This window comes from Chrysochloris asiatica, unplaced genomic scaffold (assembly GCF_000296735.1).
Source record: "Chrysochloris asiatica unplaced genomic scaffold, ChrAsi1.0 scaffold00166, whole genome shotgun sequence".
Taxonomy (NCBI): Eukaryota; Metazoa; Chordata; class Mammalia; order Afrosoricida; family Chrysochloridae; genus Chrysochloris; species Chrysochloris asiatica.
The window spans coordinates 1,534,071-1,550,599 of NW_006408684.1; the positions used below are offsets into that span (position 1 = coordinate 1,534,071).

Genomic DNA, 16,529 nt, shown 5'->3' on the forward strand with positions numbered 1-16,529 from the left:
CAACACCATAACTCAAAAGCATCAATTCTTCTACAGTCTTCCTTATTCACTGTCCAGCTTTTGCATGCATATGAAGTTAGTGAAAATACCATGGCTTGGGTCAGGATTTCTATAGTTGTTGTTAAGTGCCTTCAACTCATCACGACCCTGTATAGGGTTTCCAAGGAAACAGCTGGTGGGTTTGAACTTCCTGCCTTGTAGTTCAAAATCATGTGCTGATCCTACAGTACCACACCAGAGGTCCAGGATTCCTATTACTTATTATTTAAATACTATTTTTCTTAAATGTTAAATTCTTATTTATTCGAGGTTCCTTCTTCTATTATTTATTTCTTCCTTGTTTATATGGACCAGATGACCTTAGTAATTAAAAGAGCCAGATCTGGCAAAAATATAATGGAGATCTGAGTTTTGGTTCTTTAACTAATGGTTAATATCATTAATTCTATAGGAATAAAGGAGCCCTGGTGGTACAGTAGTCAGGCAGCCAGCTGTTTAAATCCAAGAGCCTCTCCACAGGAGACAGATGTGTGGCAGTCAGCTTCTGTACCGATTACAGCTTTAGAAACCCTAGAAGGCAGTTCTACTCTGTCCTCCAGAGTCACTGTGAGCCAGAATCAAGTCAAAGACACACAACAACAACTACAGGAATATATACAACACATAAAATTCTCACTTTGAAAAACAATGACTGTCTTCATAGGCTTTTTTTCCTGTTAAGTCTTATATATTTCAGTATATTTGAAAACGGAATTAAGAATTTGGGTTATCGATAAAGCAAAACAATTTCTGGTCATTTACAAGTAACATACCAGCTAAACATTAAAAAAAAAATACTAACAAAAGTACCTAGGTGAACTTTGTCTACCCAGGAGGACTTTGCAAGTGATCCATCTTACTGTCAGCAAATTGCTTACTAATGTGTTGACTTATGGCAACCCTCAAAAGCAAAATGAAAAGCCTGGAATTTACAGCATATCAATGAATCAGTTGATAAGCTTTTACTGGTTTAATATCCTTCCAGTCTTGCTGCTTGGAGCCACTTCAAGTTAGCAACAGAATGTTTGCCATCTCTATGTGATAAAGGAAGTCAAACGACTAAACAAACTTTAAGACCATTATGCTGTTTGGTGAGATTTAAATGAAAATTGTAAGAGAAATCACAAGCAAGGAGGGTGTGGGGAGCAAGGAGAAGCTAAAGTCAACCACATCATTTTACAAATCACTAACCTAACTTTTAAACAATGGTCAGTCGGGACTTTTAGCGTGGGTGGAGATAATTTAATGTATTTGAAAAGTTGTAATTGTAGCAATAAAAGACCATACCTCAATTATATGACATATGCTAGCAGAATTTCTAGATAAGGATCAAAGGCATTCAAGGACCAAACCACTGCATTCTGGGCAACACTTTGGGCTTTCTGTACACATGGGTGATAGATATTAGCATAACAGCTTTAGTGACCTTTTCAAGCCTCTTTGATCTGAGTTAGTCAAAACTTGAATGGATGAGTGTATTAGGACTACTGTATCATCCCCAAACAATTCAAATACCATCGTTGACAAAGGAATTTTAGCTGAATTTTAATACTCTGACACTTCCTTAAGAGTACAAAACTCAACATGTGACCTTTTTAGTTCTTACCACAAGACTTCACTATAGTTAGAAGAACCTACATTGTCCTTTACATCACTTTTACATTTGCTGTGGTTCCATTTTGATAGGAATGTGCCAAGGAACATTTCTGAAAAGAAAAGAAGTTCTCAGCGATGGAAGCATTTTTACTTGTAGAAAGATGAGCCCTGTATTTTCTTACTTAGCTACCACCCAATAGATGCATGGTAGCTAAAAAAAGGAAAGATTCCATTAGCTCTCCCTGTAAAAGAGGAATAAAAATGCAAGGCCACATTTCTTTTACAAGGAAGATAAACTTATAAAAATAGAATGACCTGAGCTAATCTAATCTAAAGTATTAAAAACATATCCATCTTGGCAAAATCTTGAAACCGATAAAAGAAACAAGTATTTCTAAATTTATTATGCCTAAATATACTAAACTGAATATTATCCCTCTCTGCCATCCTTTTCTATTGATTAGACTTCTTTTTCCCTTAAGGCAAGTTATCTTTGGCCTAAGGCAGTAGTTTCTAAGTACGGCAAAGACATTTTCTCCCATATCAGCTAAGTGAAAACAAAAGTCAGTTCAATGGAATGACATTTTTATACAACTAACTGCTTTCCATGTAAAGAATGTCCTTTATTCTGTTATCATATTCTTCCTACTTGTATTTGTCTGGTGTTAATCTTTAGGACTCCTGGTATGGCACTGTAGGATCAGCACTGGACTGGGAACCAGAAGGTTGGCAGTTCAAACCTACCAGCTGCTCATTGGAACCCTACATAGGGTAGCTATGACTTGGAATTGACTTGACAGCACTTAACAACAACAAAGTAGTCTTTCTTTTATGAAATGATTCTGATGGCTTGTATGTGGTGTATGTTTTTGTTTTTTAACTCTGACTTGGTAAAATAAACACATAAAAAGTGGCAGGAACTCTACCAGAACCCAAAATTTCTTTTTTTACAGTTCTGTAAAGTCCCCAAAGTCTGGAAATCATTGGAATACAGAATTGAAATGAGTCATTTAGAGAGAAAGAAGAATCTGTTACAACTTCCTGACTTTACTGACAAGCAGAGGCAATGGATCCAATAGTTTATCTGGATTCAACTTTGGAATATATCACATGATTTATTTCTCCAATTAATTTGTTATTTCCACTTTGCTTAGATTAAAAATAAAAGTAATTTCCATTAATTTCCCACTTACCAGAGGCCAGAGTGGAGATATGGTTTAGACACATGGCCGCTGGTTGTACAAGTCACCACTAAATTAAACACTTGTTACTGTCCCTTAATAATTAAGAATTAACCATACATGATAGTGTACGTTTTGCTTTTTGAAACTTCCAGTTTCTACAACTTAAATATTAGGTCTTTAATAGTTCACAGTGTAAAGTCCAACACACATTTAAGTTGGGAGGAGGATCGTGAGGGGAATGAGCATGTGAAAGACAGAGGGTGACTATATTAGGTTTCAAATGACAAAGTTGAAAGACAAGTTCATGTAGACAGTCTAGAGGGCCTCTAACTAGCCAAAGCTATTTGTTCACCCAAAGGAGCCTTGATAAAGCCATGATCATTCACTTCAGCATTGGAGCTTTTTTCTTTTTCAATGGCTGTATTTCTAGGAATACAATAGACACTGGTTCATCTGTAAGGTGGGCTTTGTTTTAGTTCGTATTTTCAGCTCTGAAAACTTTCAGGAGCATAAAGTACGCATGAAAATAGTGAAAAACTGAAGTCTGAGTTGAGAACCGAGGTCAACAGTTACATTTTTATTTTAAATATCTTAATCTGTGGTTGAAAAATCATTGCACTTACAAGCTTGAACTAAGCAAAATATTTTTTTAGGTATTTAAAGGAAAACAAATTCAAACACTTCTAAGTGAAACACACTTAGAAGTTTACATCTTGAGGAAAATAATTAAATTTTGTTTCTATTATTAGAAAAATGACACCTAATTACTTTTGTAAAATTGTTGTTGTTAAGTGCTGTCAAGTGGGTTCTGACTCGTAGTGACCCCAGTATAGGGTTTCCAAGGAGTGGCTGGTGGGTTTAAACAGCCAACCTTCTGGTTCAAACCGACTTTGCAGTCCAGTGCTTCATCCCACAGCGCACACCAGTAAGACACAGCATTAAACTAAACTACGATAAAAGTCACTTTGCGGACAGTGATTACTTTCTGCCTTACTGACTGACTCGAGGGCACTTAACAATAAGCAAATGAGAAGCCCTGGCTGTGAGGTGGTTACGTGCTTGGCTGCTAACCTAAACCTCTGCAGGTCAACCCAACCACTGCTCCATGAGAGAAAGCTGTAGCAATCTGTTTCTGAAAAGTTTTGTTGTTGTGAAGTGCCGTTGAGCTGGTTCAAACTCATAGCCACCCAGTACATAGTTTCCAAGGAGCAGCTGGTAAACAGCGACTGCAAGGTTGGTTCAAACTTACCAGTTGCAACTTGGAAACTCTATACAGGGTCACTATGAGTCAGAACTGATTTGATGGCACGTAACAGCAACAGCAACAAGTATAAACTATAATATAATTTATACTCTGTTCTTTTACAATTTCTTGAGTGGTACTGTTTTTACCAACAACAGAGGCTTAGAGAACACTAATGAGCAGTGAACTTGGGAGAAGGGTTAATTAAACTATGCTTTGAAAAATAGATACACATTTTTAATAGAGGCAGGGGTCGCAAAAGGAAGAAAGGGCATAACACATACAGTGAGTTAGTATACTAGGAATAAAGGTTACTGGGAGGGTTAGAGGGGAAGTGCAAAGTGATGACGTACTACAAACAGAAACAGAGAGGAAGAGACAGCGTGGGCATAGAGAAAGAGGAAGCTATAGGCTCTGTGGTGATGGTTGGTGGTTATGTGCCGTGGAGTCAGTTCTGTCCGACTCATAGCGAAACTGTACAGGGTTTCCGAGGCTATGAATCTTTACGGGAGCAGAAAGTCTATCTCCTGTGGAACAGCTGGTAGTTTCGAACTGCTGACCCTGAGGTTAGCAGCCCAATTTGTAACCACTATGCTACCAGAATAGTTGGAAATCTACGGTTGGAATAGAGCTATGATGTGATCCTCCTCAGAGAAGTGTTGAGGAACATTAAGGGAGAGGTTGAATTCACAAAGCAAACACTAAGGAAAACAAGAGGCCCAAAGCAGGTCCCCTAGAGGTCCACGGCCTGATGTGAGTGCAGGTTATTTCATATTTCAGCCAGAGGCAGCGCCAGGGCAAAGGTGAGGAAAGAACACACTTGCTATTGACCTGCCAGCTGGGTTTGGTTTGCCTTATCTTTCTTAAAGAAACTGCAGGTACATTTACTTAGTCAGGAGGATTTATTTGCAGAGGTTAAAGAAGTCTAAGAAGAGTGATTAGAGGGTTAACCCTTAGAAAGTAAAGATCCAACCAATGTTCTAAAACGGAGAAATATTTTGAAACCAAGAGCAATGCTGCTTCTTGAAATAGGCAAACAAGGCCATGGTTCCTTAGTGATTGGGAAAACCCAGTGTTCTCTGAGCTTCATGTTTCATATACTAAACAAAATCTTATTCTATGTCGTATTTTGAATTCTCAAGATAACCCTATAAACATAAAGCATTTTAAGGAGCAGACAATGAACAGGTAATGAATAGTGCAGTCTGGGCCATCAGTTGTGTCTCATGACTCTCTGCTTTATGTGGATGCAAAGTACAGCTTATGTTTTCCAAATTTATTATGACATAATGCATGCAGACAAAAAAGTATATATGCACAAGGTTAAATGACTATGAAATATTTTATAAGAAAACCCAATAAATTTTTTCTGAATTGAAAGCCAGTACACTATTAAATAAGGAGCTCTGGTAGCGTAGAGGTTACGAATCGGGCTGCAAACCGCAAGGTCAGCCATTTCAAACTGCCAGCTGTTCCGCGGGAGAAAGATGAGGCTTTCTGCTCCCATAAAGATTTACAGCCTCAGAAACCCTGCGCAGGGTCGCTATGAGTCAGAACCGACTCCATGGCACATAACAACATCAACACTATTAAATATTGGAAACCACTAAAAGTAGCTCAGAGAACACGACGGACTGATAGGACCCATGCAGTGCAATCTGTTAAACTACAGGAGACAAAAGAGCATGAAAAGGATCTAAAAGAAGGACGAAAAACAATTGTGGAAGACTGCCGTTTATTTACAACACTGGAGACTAACTGTCTTGGATGAAAGATGAAAGACATTGCTTAGAAATGATAAATTAGCCAAAACTATACGTTTACTTTGGGGAGTGAGTATTAAGAATCCCAGTTAGCTTGAAAATATGGTAAATTACTTTTTAAAACTAGGAAGGGACTACGATCTGAAAGCAGATCTAATAAAATGCTTTCTAACCAGTCAGAGAAGAAAGGTCAGGGCCCAAGAAAAAATGAAGGCACATATTCTTCTTACCCAGGAAAGTACTGGGAGTTTCAGCAATCTGCTGCTTCTATAAAATGGGGATGCTTGAGAAAGAATTAGGCAACATTAAACGTTGGGAAACTTTACACATGATTTCCTTAGACATGAGAGGGGGTCCTTCACTAGAACTCTCCTTCAATATTCTCTGCACTCTGATTCATGCTATAAGGGAAGCAGACTGCTTAGAAAACATTTTTTCTTACATAAATGTAGAGTAGTAAACTTTCTATTCACAGTCTACTAAACTCCTTTCCTTCCAAGTCTTCTAACACCAGCAAGAGCTATTTCAGGAATTACCAGAGCCACGCACTGCTACCACACCAACCAGAATTTCCTTGAATGCCAGGATGTCTGATATCTCAGGGCAGAATTCAGAAGGTCCTTTCCACACAAACTAAAACTATCCACCTATGGCTTCAATGAGGACTGTCCACTGATGACAATGGATATACAATTCTGGGGTACTCTGTCTTCAAAATACACAGTATTTTAAAGTTATTGGTTTCTATGTTATATCTAATATTATCTTACTTTTGAGGGCAAATCAAATGTATTTTCTTCATTAAAAGTGAAGCATAAAACTTCACAGTAAACCAGAATTCTGATTTCCTTTTTCACAGACTGATAACTACATGGCTTGGAAAAATTACTCTAGTGATCCACAAAGACATTGCAGAATATTATCATACTGTTTTATGTTGTTGTTGCTAAGTGCTATTGACTTGATTAAGACCCATAGTGACCCATAGTGGCTGCTGGGTTTGAACTTCTGACCCTGTGGTTAGCAGTCTAGTGCTCATCCTACAGCACCACACCAGGACTTCTTACTGGTTTATAGGCAATCCTAAATTTATCTACTTTTAAGATTCCTATATAGTTCTGAGGAGTCCTGAGTGGTTAATGCGCCAGACTGCAAAGCCATTTGAACTGCAAGGTTGGCAGTTCAAGCTCACCAGCTGCTCCTCGGAAACTCTACAGGGTCGCTATGGGTTGGAACCGACTTGATGGCATTTAACAACAACATATAGTTCTGAAGAAGGTCTGGTGGTGCTGCAAGACAGGCACTGAACTGCTAGTTGCTAGGCTGGCAGTTCAAACCCACAATGGCTCCTCAGGAGAAAGATGAGGCTGTCCGCTCCCATAAAGATCTACAGTCTCATAAACCCCGTATATGCTTTAGCATCTCTACGCTGGAAAGCAAGTTTCAATGTCTCTTCTGACATCCATTTTGACCTTTTCTTTCTTTCTTGTCTTCTCAATGACTGTTTGCTGTCTTCCTGTATGATGTTCCTGATTTCATCCCACAACTCTTCTGGTCTTTTGTTTTTAGTGTTTAATGTATCAAATCTGTTCTTCAGATGATCTCTAAATTCAAGTGGGATATATTAAAGGTCATATTTTGGTTCTTGTGGACTTTCTATTTTCTTCAGCTTCAGTTTGAATTTGCATAGGAGAAATTGATGGTCTGTTCAACAATCTGCCCCTGGCCTTGTTTTCACTGATGATATGGAACTTTTCCATCGTCTCTTTCTGCAGATGTAGTCAATTTGAGTTCTGTGTATTCCATCTGGTGAAGTCCATGTGTATATTCATCTCTTATGCTGTCTAAAGAAGGTATTTGAACAGAACATGGGAACACTGAATGGTTTAAAATTAAGAAAGGTGTGCGATAGGGTTGTATTCTTTCACCATACTTATTCAACCTATATGCTGAGCAAATAATTCGAGAAGCTGGGTTCTATGAAGAAAAATGTCGCATCAAGATTGGAGGGAGACTCATTAACAACCTGTGATATGCAGATGATACAACCTTGCTTGTTGAAAGTGAAGAGTACTTAAAACATTTACTGATGAAGATCAAAGAGTACAGTCTTTGGTATGGATTACATCTCAATGTCAAGAAAACAAAAATCCTCACCACCGGGCCAGTAAACAACATTCTTATCAGTGGAGAAAAGATTGAAGTTGTCAAGGACTTCATTCTTCTTGGATCAACTCTCAATACTCATGGAAGCAGCAGTCAGAAATCAAATGGCATATTTTTTTAATTAAGCAAATCTGTTGCACAAGAACTTCTTAAAGTATTGAAGAGCAAAGATGTCAGCTTGAAGACTAAGGTGTGCCTGACCCAAGCAGTAACCTCATATTCGTGCGAAATCTGGACAATAAATAAGGAAGACCATAGAAGAATTGATGCATTTGAGTTACGGTGTTGGAAAAAAATACTGAAAGTGCCATGGGCTGCCAAAAGAACCAACAGATCTATGTTAGGAGAAGTGCAGCCTTGGAGGCCAGGATGGTCAAACTTCGTCTCTCATACTTTGAACATATTGTCAGGAGAGACCAGTCACTGGAGAAGGATATCATGTTTGGTAAGGTGAAGGGTCAGAGAAAAAGAGGTAGACCTCCAACAAGATAGATTGGCCAAGTAGCAGCATCGATGGACTCAAGCATGGCAACAATAGTGAGGCTGGCCCAGGATCGGGCAGTGTTTTGTTCTGCTATGCATAAGTTCGCTATGAGTTGGTACTGACTCGATGGCACCTAACAACATCAACAAACCCCATATTGGGTGGGCTATAAGTTCTGGAATGGCACTGCAAGATAACACACTGGACCATAATGTCAGTTTGAACCCCAAGGTCTGTGGTTCAAACCCACCACTGCTTCTTGGAGACCCTATACAAGGTCGCGCTATGAGTCAGAACCGACTCAATGACACTTAACCACAACAAATGAGAATCAACTCTATGCCAGTGGGTGTACAGTTCTGGGAGACTTTAAAGAAGCTGCCTCATGCCAAGCTTAGTAAACTAATCAAGAGGTGAAGAGACTGCCATGTAAGGACACACTAAAAGATGAGTGTAGGAGTCTGGTAAGACAAAACCATGAGGCATATGGTTGTGGGGAACATAAAGTCTCTCACCCAAACCAAAGAACCAAGTTGATTTTTGTTAAGTGCTGTCGAGTTGGTTCTGACTCATAGCGACCTTGTATAGAGTTTCCAAGAAGTGACTGTTGAGTTTGAACCACCGACCTTGCAGTTCAAACCAACCTTGTGGTCCAGTGCTTACACTATAGGGTGTTGGGTGGAGGAGAGAAGGGACCACTTTATTTAGAGTATCAGTTACTCTAAATCAGAAATGTAGGCTAAACAAATAAACATAAAAGGTTAGAAAAGATTTACGTAAATGTATAAATAATGCTTCCATGGAAAATAATGATAGGAAAGCATGACTATAATAAGTATTTTTCTAAGTGATACTAATAGTCTATGAAACACTATACTTATTTAGTGCTGTTATGAAACATTAAAATACTTAATATCACTAAATCTAAAATAGTTAACATAGATGCTAGCTTGAACAATGTACTATTATTTACAATAAAAAGAAATTTTTAAGTGCTTCCGGTGTGCTAAGGAGTCCCTGGGAAGCGCAAACGGTTACATAGTCAACTAGTAGCCCAAACATTGGCCCCTCTAACCCACCAGGGATGCCTGGGAAGTACGGCTTGCTGGTCTGCTTTCACAGCCTCGAAAACCCTACGAAGCAGTTCTATTCTACACACATGGGGTTGCCATGAGCCAGAGCATGAGTGTGGGCTGTTGTTGCGTCAGTAAGTGCTATCGAGTCAGTTCTGACAAAGAGATTCTGTAGAGAGTTTCTGAGGAGCAGCTGGTGGGTTTGAACCACCGATGTTGTGGTTTGTGGTCCAGTGCTGTTATTCTACAGTGTCACACCAGGACTCCTGCACTAGGCCTTTATAAATATTGCATCTGATTCTTAGAACAGCACTGCAAGGTAGAAATGATCACTTTTATATTATAGATGAAGAAACTAAGCCTTGGAACAGCTGTTACTTGCCTAATGCCATAGAGCTAAGGAGTACTGATGTTGCGTTGTAGGATAAGCACTGGACTGCTAACCGCAGGGTCAGTGGTTCAAACCCTCACTCTTTAGTAACCCTGTACTATGAGTTGCTATGAGTTACAACAGACTTGACAGCACTTAATAACGACAACACAGAGCTAATGAGGGTAGAAATAGGATTTGAACACAGGTGTGTAGGCTCCAAAGTCCACATCCTTTCCACTCTGCCATGTCTTCTCCCATTGCTTGTCGTTGTTGTTGTTAAGTGCCATTGAGTCAGTTCCAACCCAAAGCGACCCTATATAGGGTTTCCAAGGAGCAACTGGTGAGGTTGAACTGCTGACGTTGCAGTTCAAACGTCTTTGCAGTCTGGGACATTAACCCACAGCGCCACACCAGTACTCCCATTGCTTAAGTGATGAAAAATCTCACTGCCATTGAGTCCATCAACTTGGAGATACTACAAGGCTGAGAAGAGCTGCCCTTACAGGGTCTCCAAGGCTGTAATCTTTACAGAAGCAGATTTCCACATCTTCCTCACATACAGTGGCTGATGGATATGAACTGTCAACCTTCTGGTTTGCAGTGGAGTGTTTAGTCTCTGCACCACACGGGTTCCTGGTGTGGGGTTAAAGATTATATAAAGCATTAGGTACTGGTAACAGGGAGTCCTGTTGTGGCACTGTGGGTTAATGTCCCAGACTGCAAAGACGTTTGAACTGCAAGGCTGGTGGTGCAAGCTCACCAGTTGCTCCTTGGAAAACTTTACAGGGTCAGAATTGACTCAACAGCATTTAACACAAACAACTGGAAATTATAAAACAACAAAAACTAAACATAAGTTTTTAAGAGGGCTGTAGGAATCTATCAGGAACCACTTGTGGGTGTTAAAGCATATGGTGGTACAATGGTTAAGCACTTGGGAGTTCTGGTGTGGCGCTGTGAGTTAATGCACCAGACTGCAAAGCCGATTGAACTACAAGCTCGGTCGTTCAAGTTCACCAGTCACCCTTGGAAGCCAAAGCAATAACATGGATCCTACGTTTACATACCCACTGTTCCTCTTTTGCCATAAAGCAGATCTTTTGGATCCAATGTTATTTGAGATTCCATGAAGACAAATCAGCTCTCAAATGTGGTACTGACACATCATATTTGGGCAGGAGCAGCAAACTCATACCCTGGTTATATATCAGCTTCAATAAGGGTAAATCTCTGGAGGGTGCACATGGTGAAACTCTCAGTTCCTCAGAAGAAAGGTCTGGCAATCTACTTCAGAAAAATCAGACGCTGAAAATACTACAGTGCACAGCTGGGGTCACCATGGGTAAGGACTGCCTGGCGCTCTGAAGCGGACAGCCCTCATACTACCTGCATAGACTGGGCAGGAAGTCCTCCTTTTCAACCAGTGTTTGACTTCTGAATGGATTCTTGTTGTTAGCTGCCCTCAACTCCTGCGGACTCCAGGCATAATGGGATGAAATGCTGCCCAGTCCTGCACCCCCCTCGTGATCAGCTGTGATTGGATCATTGTGATCCACAGGGCTTTCACTGATTTTCAGAAGCAGACTGGCGGGCGTTTTTCCCTAGTCCACCTTAGTCTGAAGCAACACGGGAACCTGTTCAGCATCGTAGCAACACACAAGTCTCCACTGAGACAGGTGGTGGTGCACACGAGGCACCCAAGCCAGGAATGGAAGCCAGGTCTCCTGCCAGAGGCAAGAACTCTACCAACGAACCAGCTCTGCTCACAAGGAATGCACACTGATGATCATGAGATGACAGACATCCCAGAGGGAGGCCTTCACTGCACTCTAGACTTTATACAGACCTCCAGGGATACTGGTGTCTGGCTACCGTGACTGAACGTTTGGATCACAGACTCAATAAATGGATCTTGATAAAAAGAGAGACCCAAAAAAATGTGGAGCAGCACTGTAAATTCTTACGGAATCCAGACTTACTGAATTTATTGACGCTGGAAATTGCCCCGAACATACATTGCCTTAAGAGCATCTCTAAACCTTGAACAGAAACTATCCAGTGAAGTTTTAAACCAAACAATAGCCTGTTGTTGTTGTTGTTAAGTGCTGTCGAGTCAGTTCCAACCCACAGTGACCCACAGGGTTTTTGAGGAACGGCTGGTGTGTCTGAACCACCAGCCTTGCTTAGCTCAATTAATAGAGAAAGTTTGCCTTGGGGAGAAAAAAGTAAACATAAGAGATTAAGAAGCAGTTAAAAGAGAGGATAGATGTTGAAGTTATTTATTTCCAAAACTCTTAAATATTGATGATCCAAGAGGGCCCAGGAGACACTCAATAAAACTGTAACACTGTGAGGGCTTTAGTTTTCTTTCCATTTCACCACTGCAAAAAAAACGGTCTGATATCTTCATTTACTTACAGCTCAGAGACTATGAAAACCTTACGTTCTTTCCTATTGTTTGATCAGAAGAGATTTGACTATTTAAGCACAGCAGATGTCTAAATATCAGCTTTAAAAATTACCTTTGTTCCAGTTTTGTAAATTTTATGATTTGACTAGAAAAGAAAATCGAGGCTGTGAAATGTTACCATTAGGGTTGGGAAGTGAGCTTAAGTGCAGTAACACTCTAAGCACCATCTCAGCATTTTTTAAAAAGTCCTAGAAGTGAAGTGAGCCTCCAAGTTTCATTACCACTGTTAGTCCAAATTCACCCCAAATGAATCACCTGTGTTATTGTTGACAACTAAAAACTCTTAACTAGGGCCTGCTGTTGTTGGGTGCCATGTGACAAAGGAGAATCGCCCCAAAGCGTTTTCTTGGCTGAAATCTTTTCAGAAGCAGATGGCCACACCCTTCTCTTGCAGAGCTACTGGGTGGGTTTACATTTGGAGAATCAATCATCTAGCCTTACCTTTCCTCTTCTTTGTTAAAAGTGTACAATTCAGTGGCATTTAATACTTTTAGAATGGTGTGTAATCACCACCTTCCATCACCCCAAAAAGAAACCCCGTGCCCGGTAAGCGATTTGTTCACATTCCCCCACTTCCACCTCCAATCCCTGACAACCATGAGTTTGCTTTCTGTCTGTATAGATTTACTACTTCTGAATTATTTCCTATAAGAGTACTCATACATTATGTGACTTTTTGTGACTGGCTTCTTTCACTCAGCATTATGGTTTAGAGGTCCATCCACGTTGTTGTTAAGTGCTGTCGAGTCAGTTCCAACTCACAGCGACCCTGCATAGGATTTCCCAGGACTGACTGATTGTTGTTGTTGTTGTTGTTAAGTACCGTGGAGTTGGTTCCAACTCATAGTGACCCTGTACAGGGTTTCTGGGCTGCAAATCTTTATGGAAGCAGAACTCCTCTTTTTTCTCCCGCAGAACCGCTGGTAGTTTCGAACTGCTGACCTTCAGGTTAGCAGCCCGATTCGTAACCACTACGCTACCAGAGCTCTTTCCATTAGCAGACCAGTATTTATCCTATAGAACTGCACCAGGACTCCATTGAAGCATGCATCAGAACTTCTTTCCTTTTTGATTCTGGCTCATGGTGGCTCCGTGTGTCAGAGTTGCTCTACAAGGTTTTCAAGACTTCGACCTTTCAAGTCACCAGGCCTATAGTCTGAGGGGGTTAGGAGTGAGTGTCATTCAGCAATTTTGGCTAGTTGTGGACTGCTTAACTTTTTGTGGTACCCAGGGACTCTCATTCCTTTTCAATGCCTCAGTAATATCACATTATATGGCTATGACACATAGTGACATCTGAATTTTTAGCAAACACCCGCAGATGATTTGGATGCTTTGTTGTCACTTGGCTATGTGATGACAAGAACAGATGCATACCTACCTTTTCTTCAAAGAATTTTTTCCTTAACTTAGCATCTTTGGGCGGTATTGTTTTCCTCAGGTTTTGGTACCACTTTCTAACAATATGGCCTCTCCAATAGGCTTGGATTCTAAAACACAGACATTTGAAAATAACTGAATCATGACTATTTGATTTTAACAATGATTCCAGTACTAATATAAGTCAGGACTATCTACAACAATGGGGAGAGTATGGTGACCAGGAGAAGAAATAGAATCCCAGGGTCTTTAAAACATGGGTTCTCATTAGCTTGATTTCTAAATCTATACCTCTAACTTGCAGTGGGTTGTTTTTTTATTTTCTTAATTAGGCACTGGAATCATGACGGGTTTGCTACAGCAATTCTTACCTTGTTGCACATTTGATTTTGAATAATCGTGCTCCCTCATGAATCACTCTGGTTTGATATTGGTTCTTTCTACAGAGAGGGCAGGTTTTTTTATTTGTGAACTTTTCAAAAGCCTGCAGGCATGCCTGAAGAAAAACATTTCACTTAAAATTTTATGAGTAATTACTTATAAACAACATTTTTACCCCTAATGTAATTACAGTGTTCTTTTCTCTAATAATTACGAGACTTAGTCCAATTTAGACTATGAAGTGGAGGTTTCATCAGATGTTAACGTCTTCCTCATGAAACCTGTTCCAAAAGCGATATTTTACAAGAATCTACATGCAGATACATCAAAAACTTCTGAAAATCAACTCGTGTAAAGGTAAACCATCTTTGTGTGTAAGACTAACATGCAGTTAAATCATATGAATTAAGCCATCTGTCACTTTGAAGTACATTATTAGCAACAATATGCTATACAAACATTTGTGGTTCTTTTGTCACATAAAATTCATGATTTTAAAAATAGGATGAATTGTGCTGTAGCCTAAAGTCATGTTTCTAACCATAAATGGTGCTTTGGATAAAATAAATGGTACATTTTAGGAGACTAGGATGGATTTCTGTAAGTTATAAGCGTGCTCTGCTGCATGCTTTAGGGTCGGAGGTAAAACAGGATTTACTCACTCTGTGAAAGACATGGGAACATGAAAGCAGCACCTGTTCATGAGAAAAACAAGGAAAAGATGTTTGAAGTTTAAATTAGTTAAAAAGAGAAGTAATAAATGCATTAATTAAAAGAACAATTCTAGATTCTTAAAAGGTAAGCTGTGTTGTTTGTTGTGAAAAATTAAGAGAGTTGATGAATGTCCTTGAGGTTTCTATTTGTGCATAAGCTTTGTATTATATATAGTATATAATGTAAACAAGAAACACTAGATTTACAGTAGTCTCAAACATCAAATAAACACATGAAGTTTGATATAAAGCCATTAAAATAACTGCACCTTTACAAATGGAAACAATTAAGAAACAGAAATATTTCCTAGGTAGAGAATAAGACAGAAGGCAAACTGGAGGAGGGAGAAGACGGAAAGATTTGGGACAGTGAGGGATGTGGGGACAGGGAGCGAAGGACACAGGGAAATGTGAATCTTTTTTTATGGCTTTGTTCAATCAAATTACACTTAATTTTTTAAAAACAGACAAACAAATTAAGATACAATTCTGACACTTTAAAATTTAAATAGCATAGATGATGAAGGAATCATTTTTGGTTTTTAAATGCAGAGGGATTGTGCACAAGAAAACTTCACCTTTCTGTGACCCAAAGTCCCCACCAAATAGTGATATTCTGGGCTATGACAAAAGACAACAGCTCAGACTGAATGAAAGAAAAGATAGTTGGTTTTTAGTGGAAGGAAGAACCAAGTAAGGGGTGAAACCGGAACAGCCAGAATGTGCTATTGAGCTGGCAAACACAAAGGGCCTATGGCTAGCAGCCAGCTGAAGGGAAAAGCTTTCAGCTAACACTGCTTTCTTCCTTCCCTCAAGAGAAGAGGGGTAAGGAAACTTTCTGCATTTACTAAGGGGTGGGGGTGGACAAAGGCATTTTTCTCAAGAATCTTACTTTAATGAGTGCATTCTTTAACACTCTCTGATTAGGACTGAAATCTCAGATCTACCTAAGCAGCCTGATTTTGGTAACTCTTCCCAGTTTTAAAACCTGCTTTCATAAAGCCATGCTTTTTTGTTTTTAATGGGAAGAAAGGAAGAAATGTTAGAATGAAAACATCAATGACAAAGTTCTAAAAACCTCTTTTTGACTTATTGCTGACAAGAAGTATAAATTGGGTAAATTCAGTAAGAGGAATCTTTTATTATTGCCATTTAAACCAAGCAATCTTTTGATTACTCATTCATTCTTTATGACCTTCCAAAGCATTTTATTAAAAACAGCTATTTGTCAATCTATATTGAATACTATTATATATTCTGTATATCTAAAAATATCCATTGTTGTTGGTAGGTACCATTGAGTGAGTTCCGATTCATAGTAACCCTGTATGGGGTTTTCGAGGAGCAGCTGCTGAATTTGCATCGCTGACCTTGTGGTTCAAACCATTCTTGTGGTGGAGTGCTTATACTAAAGGACCATACCAGGACTCCGGCCGTCACATTGTTGTTGTTGTGAAATGCTGTTGAGTCGATTACGACCCATAGCGACCCTGTACAGGGTTTCCAAGGAGCAGCTGGTGAGCTTGAACCATTGACCTAGCAGTTCAAACGACTTTTCAGTCTGACGCATCACGTTGTTGTTGTTGTTGTTAAGTGCCATCGAGTCGGGTCCGACCCATAGCGACCCTGTACAGGGTTTCCGAGGCTATGAATCTTTACGGGAG

The 16,529-nt window shown here is 39.6% G+C and overlaps 1 protein-coding gene across 1 annotated transcript in view; it reads right to left on the reverse strand.

The window, feature by feature from the left end:
- The window catches only part of RNF32 (ring finger protein 32), a 52,855-nt gene that overhangs the window by 8,885 nt on the left and 27,441 nt on the right, over window positions 1-16,529 (reverse strand). Inside the window, exons 4-6 of the mRNA XM_006871292.1 lie at window positions 14,815-14,847; window positions 14,143-14,267; window positions 13,773-13,881 (exon numbers count right to left, since the gene is read on the reverse strand). Coding sequence (XP_006871354.1) covers window positions 13,773-13,881; window positions 14,143-14,267; window positions 14,815-14,847 — 267 coding nt within the window. The remainder of the gene's footprint in view (window positions 1-13,772; window positions 13,882-14,142; window positions 14,268-14,814; window positions 14,848-16,529) is intronic.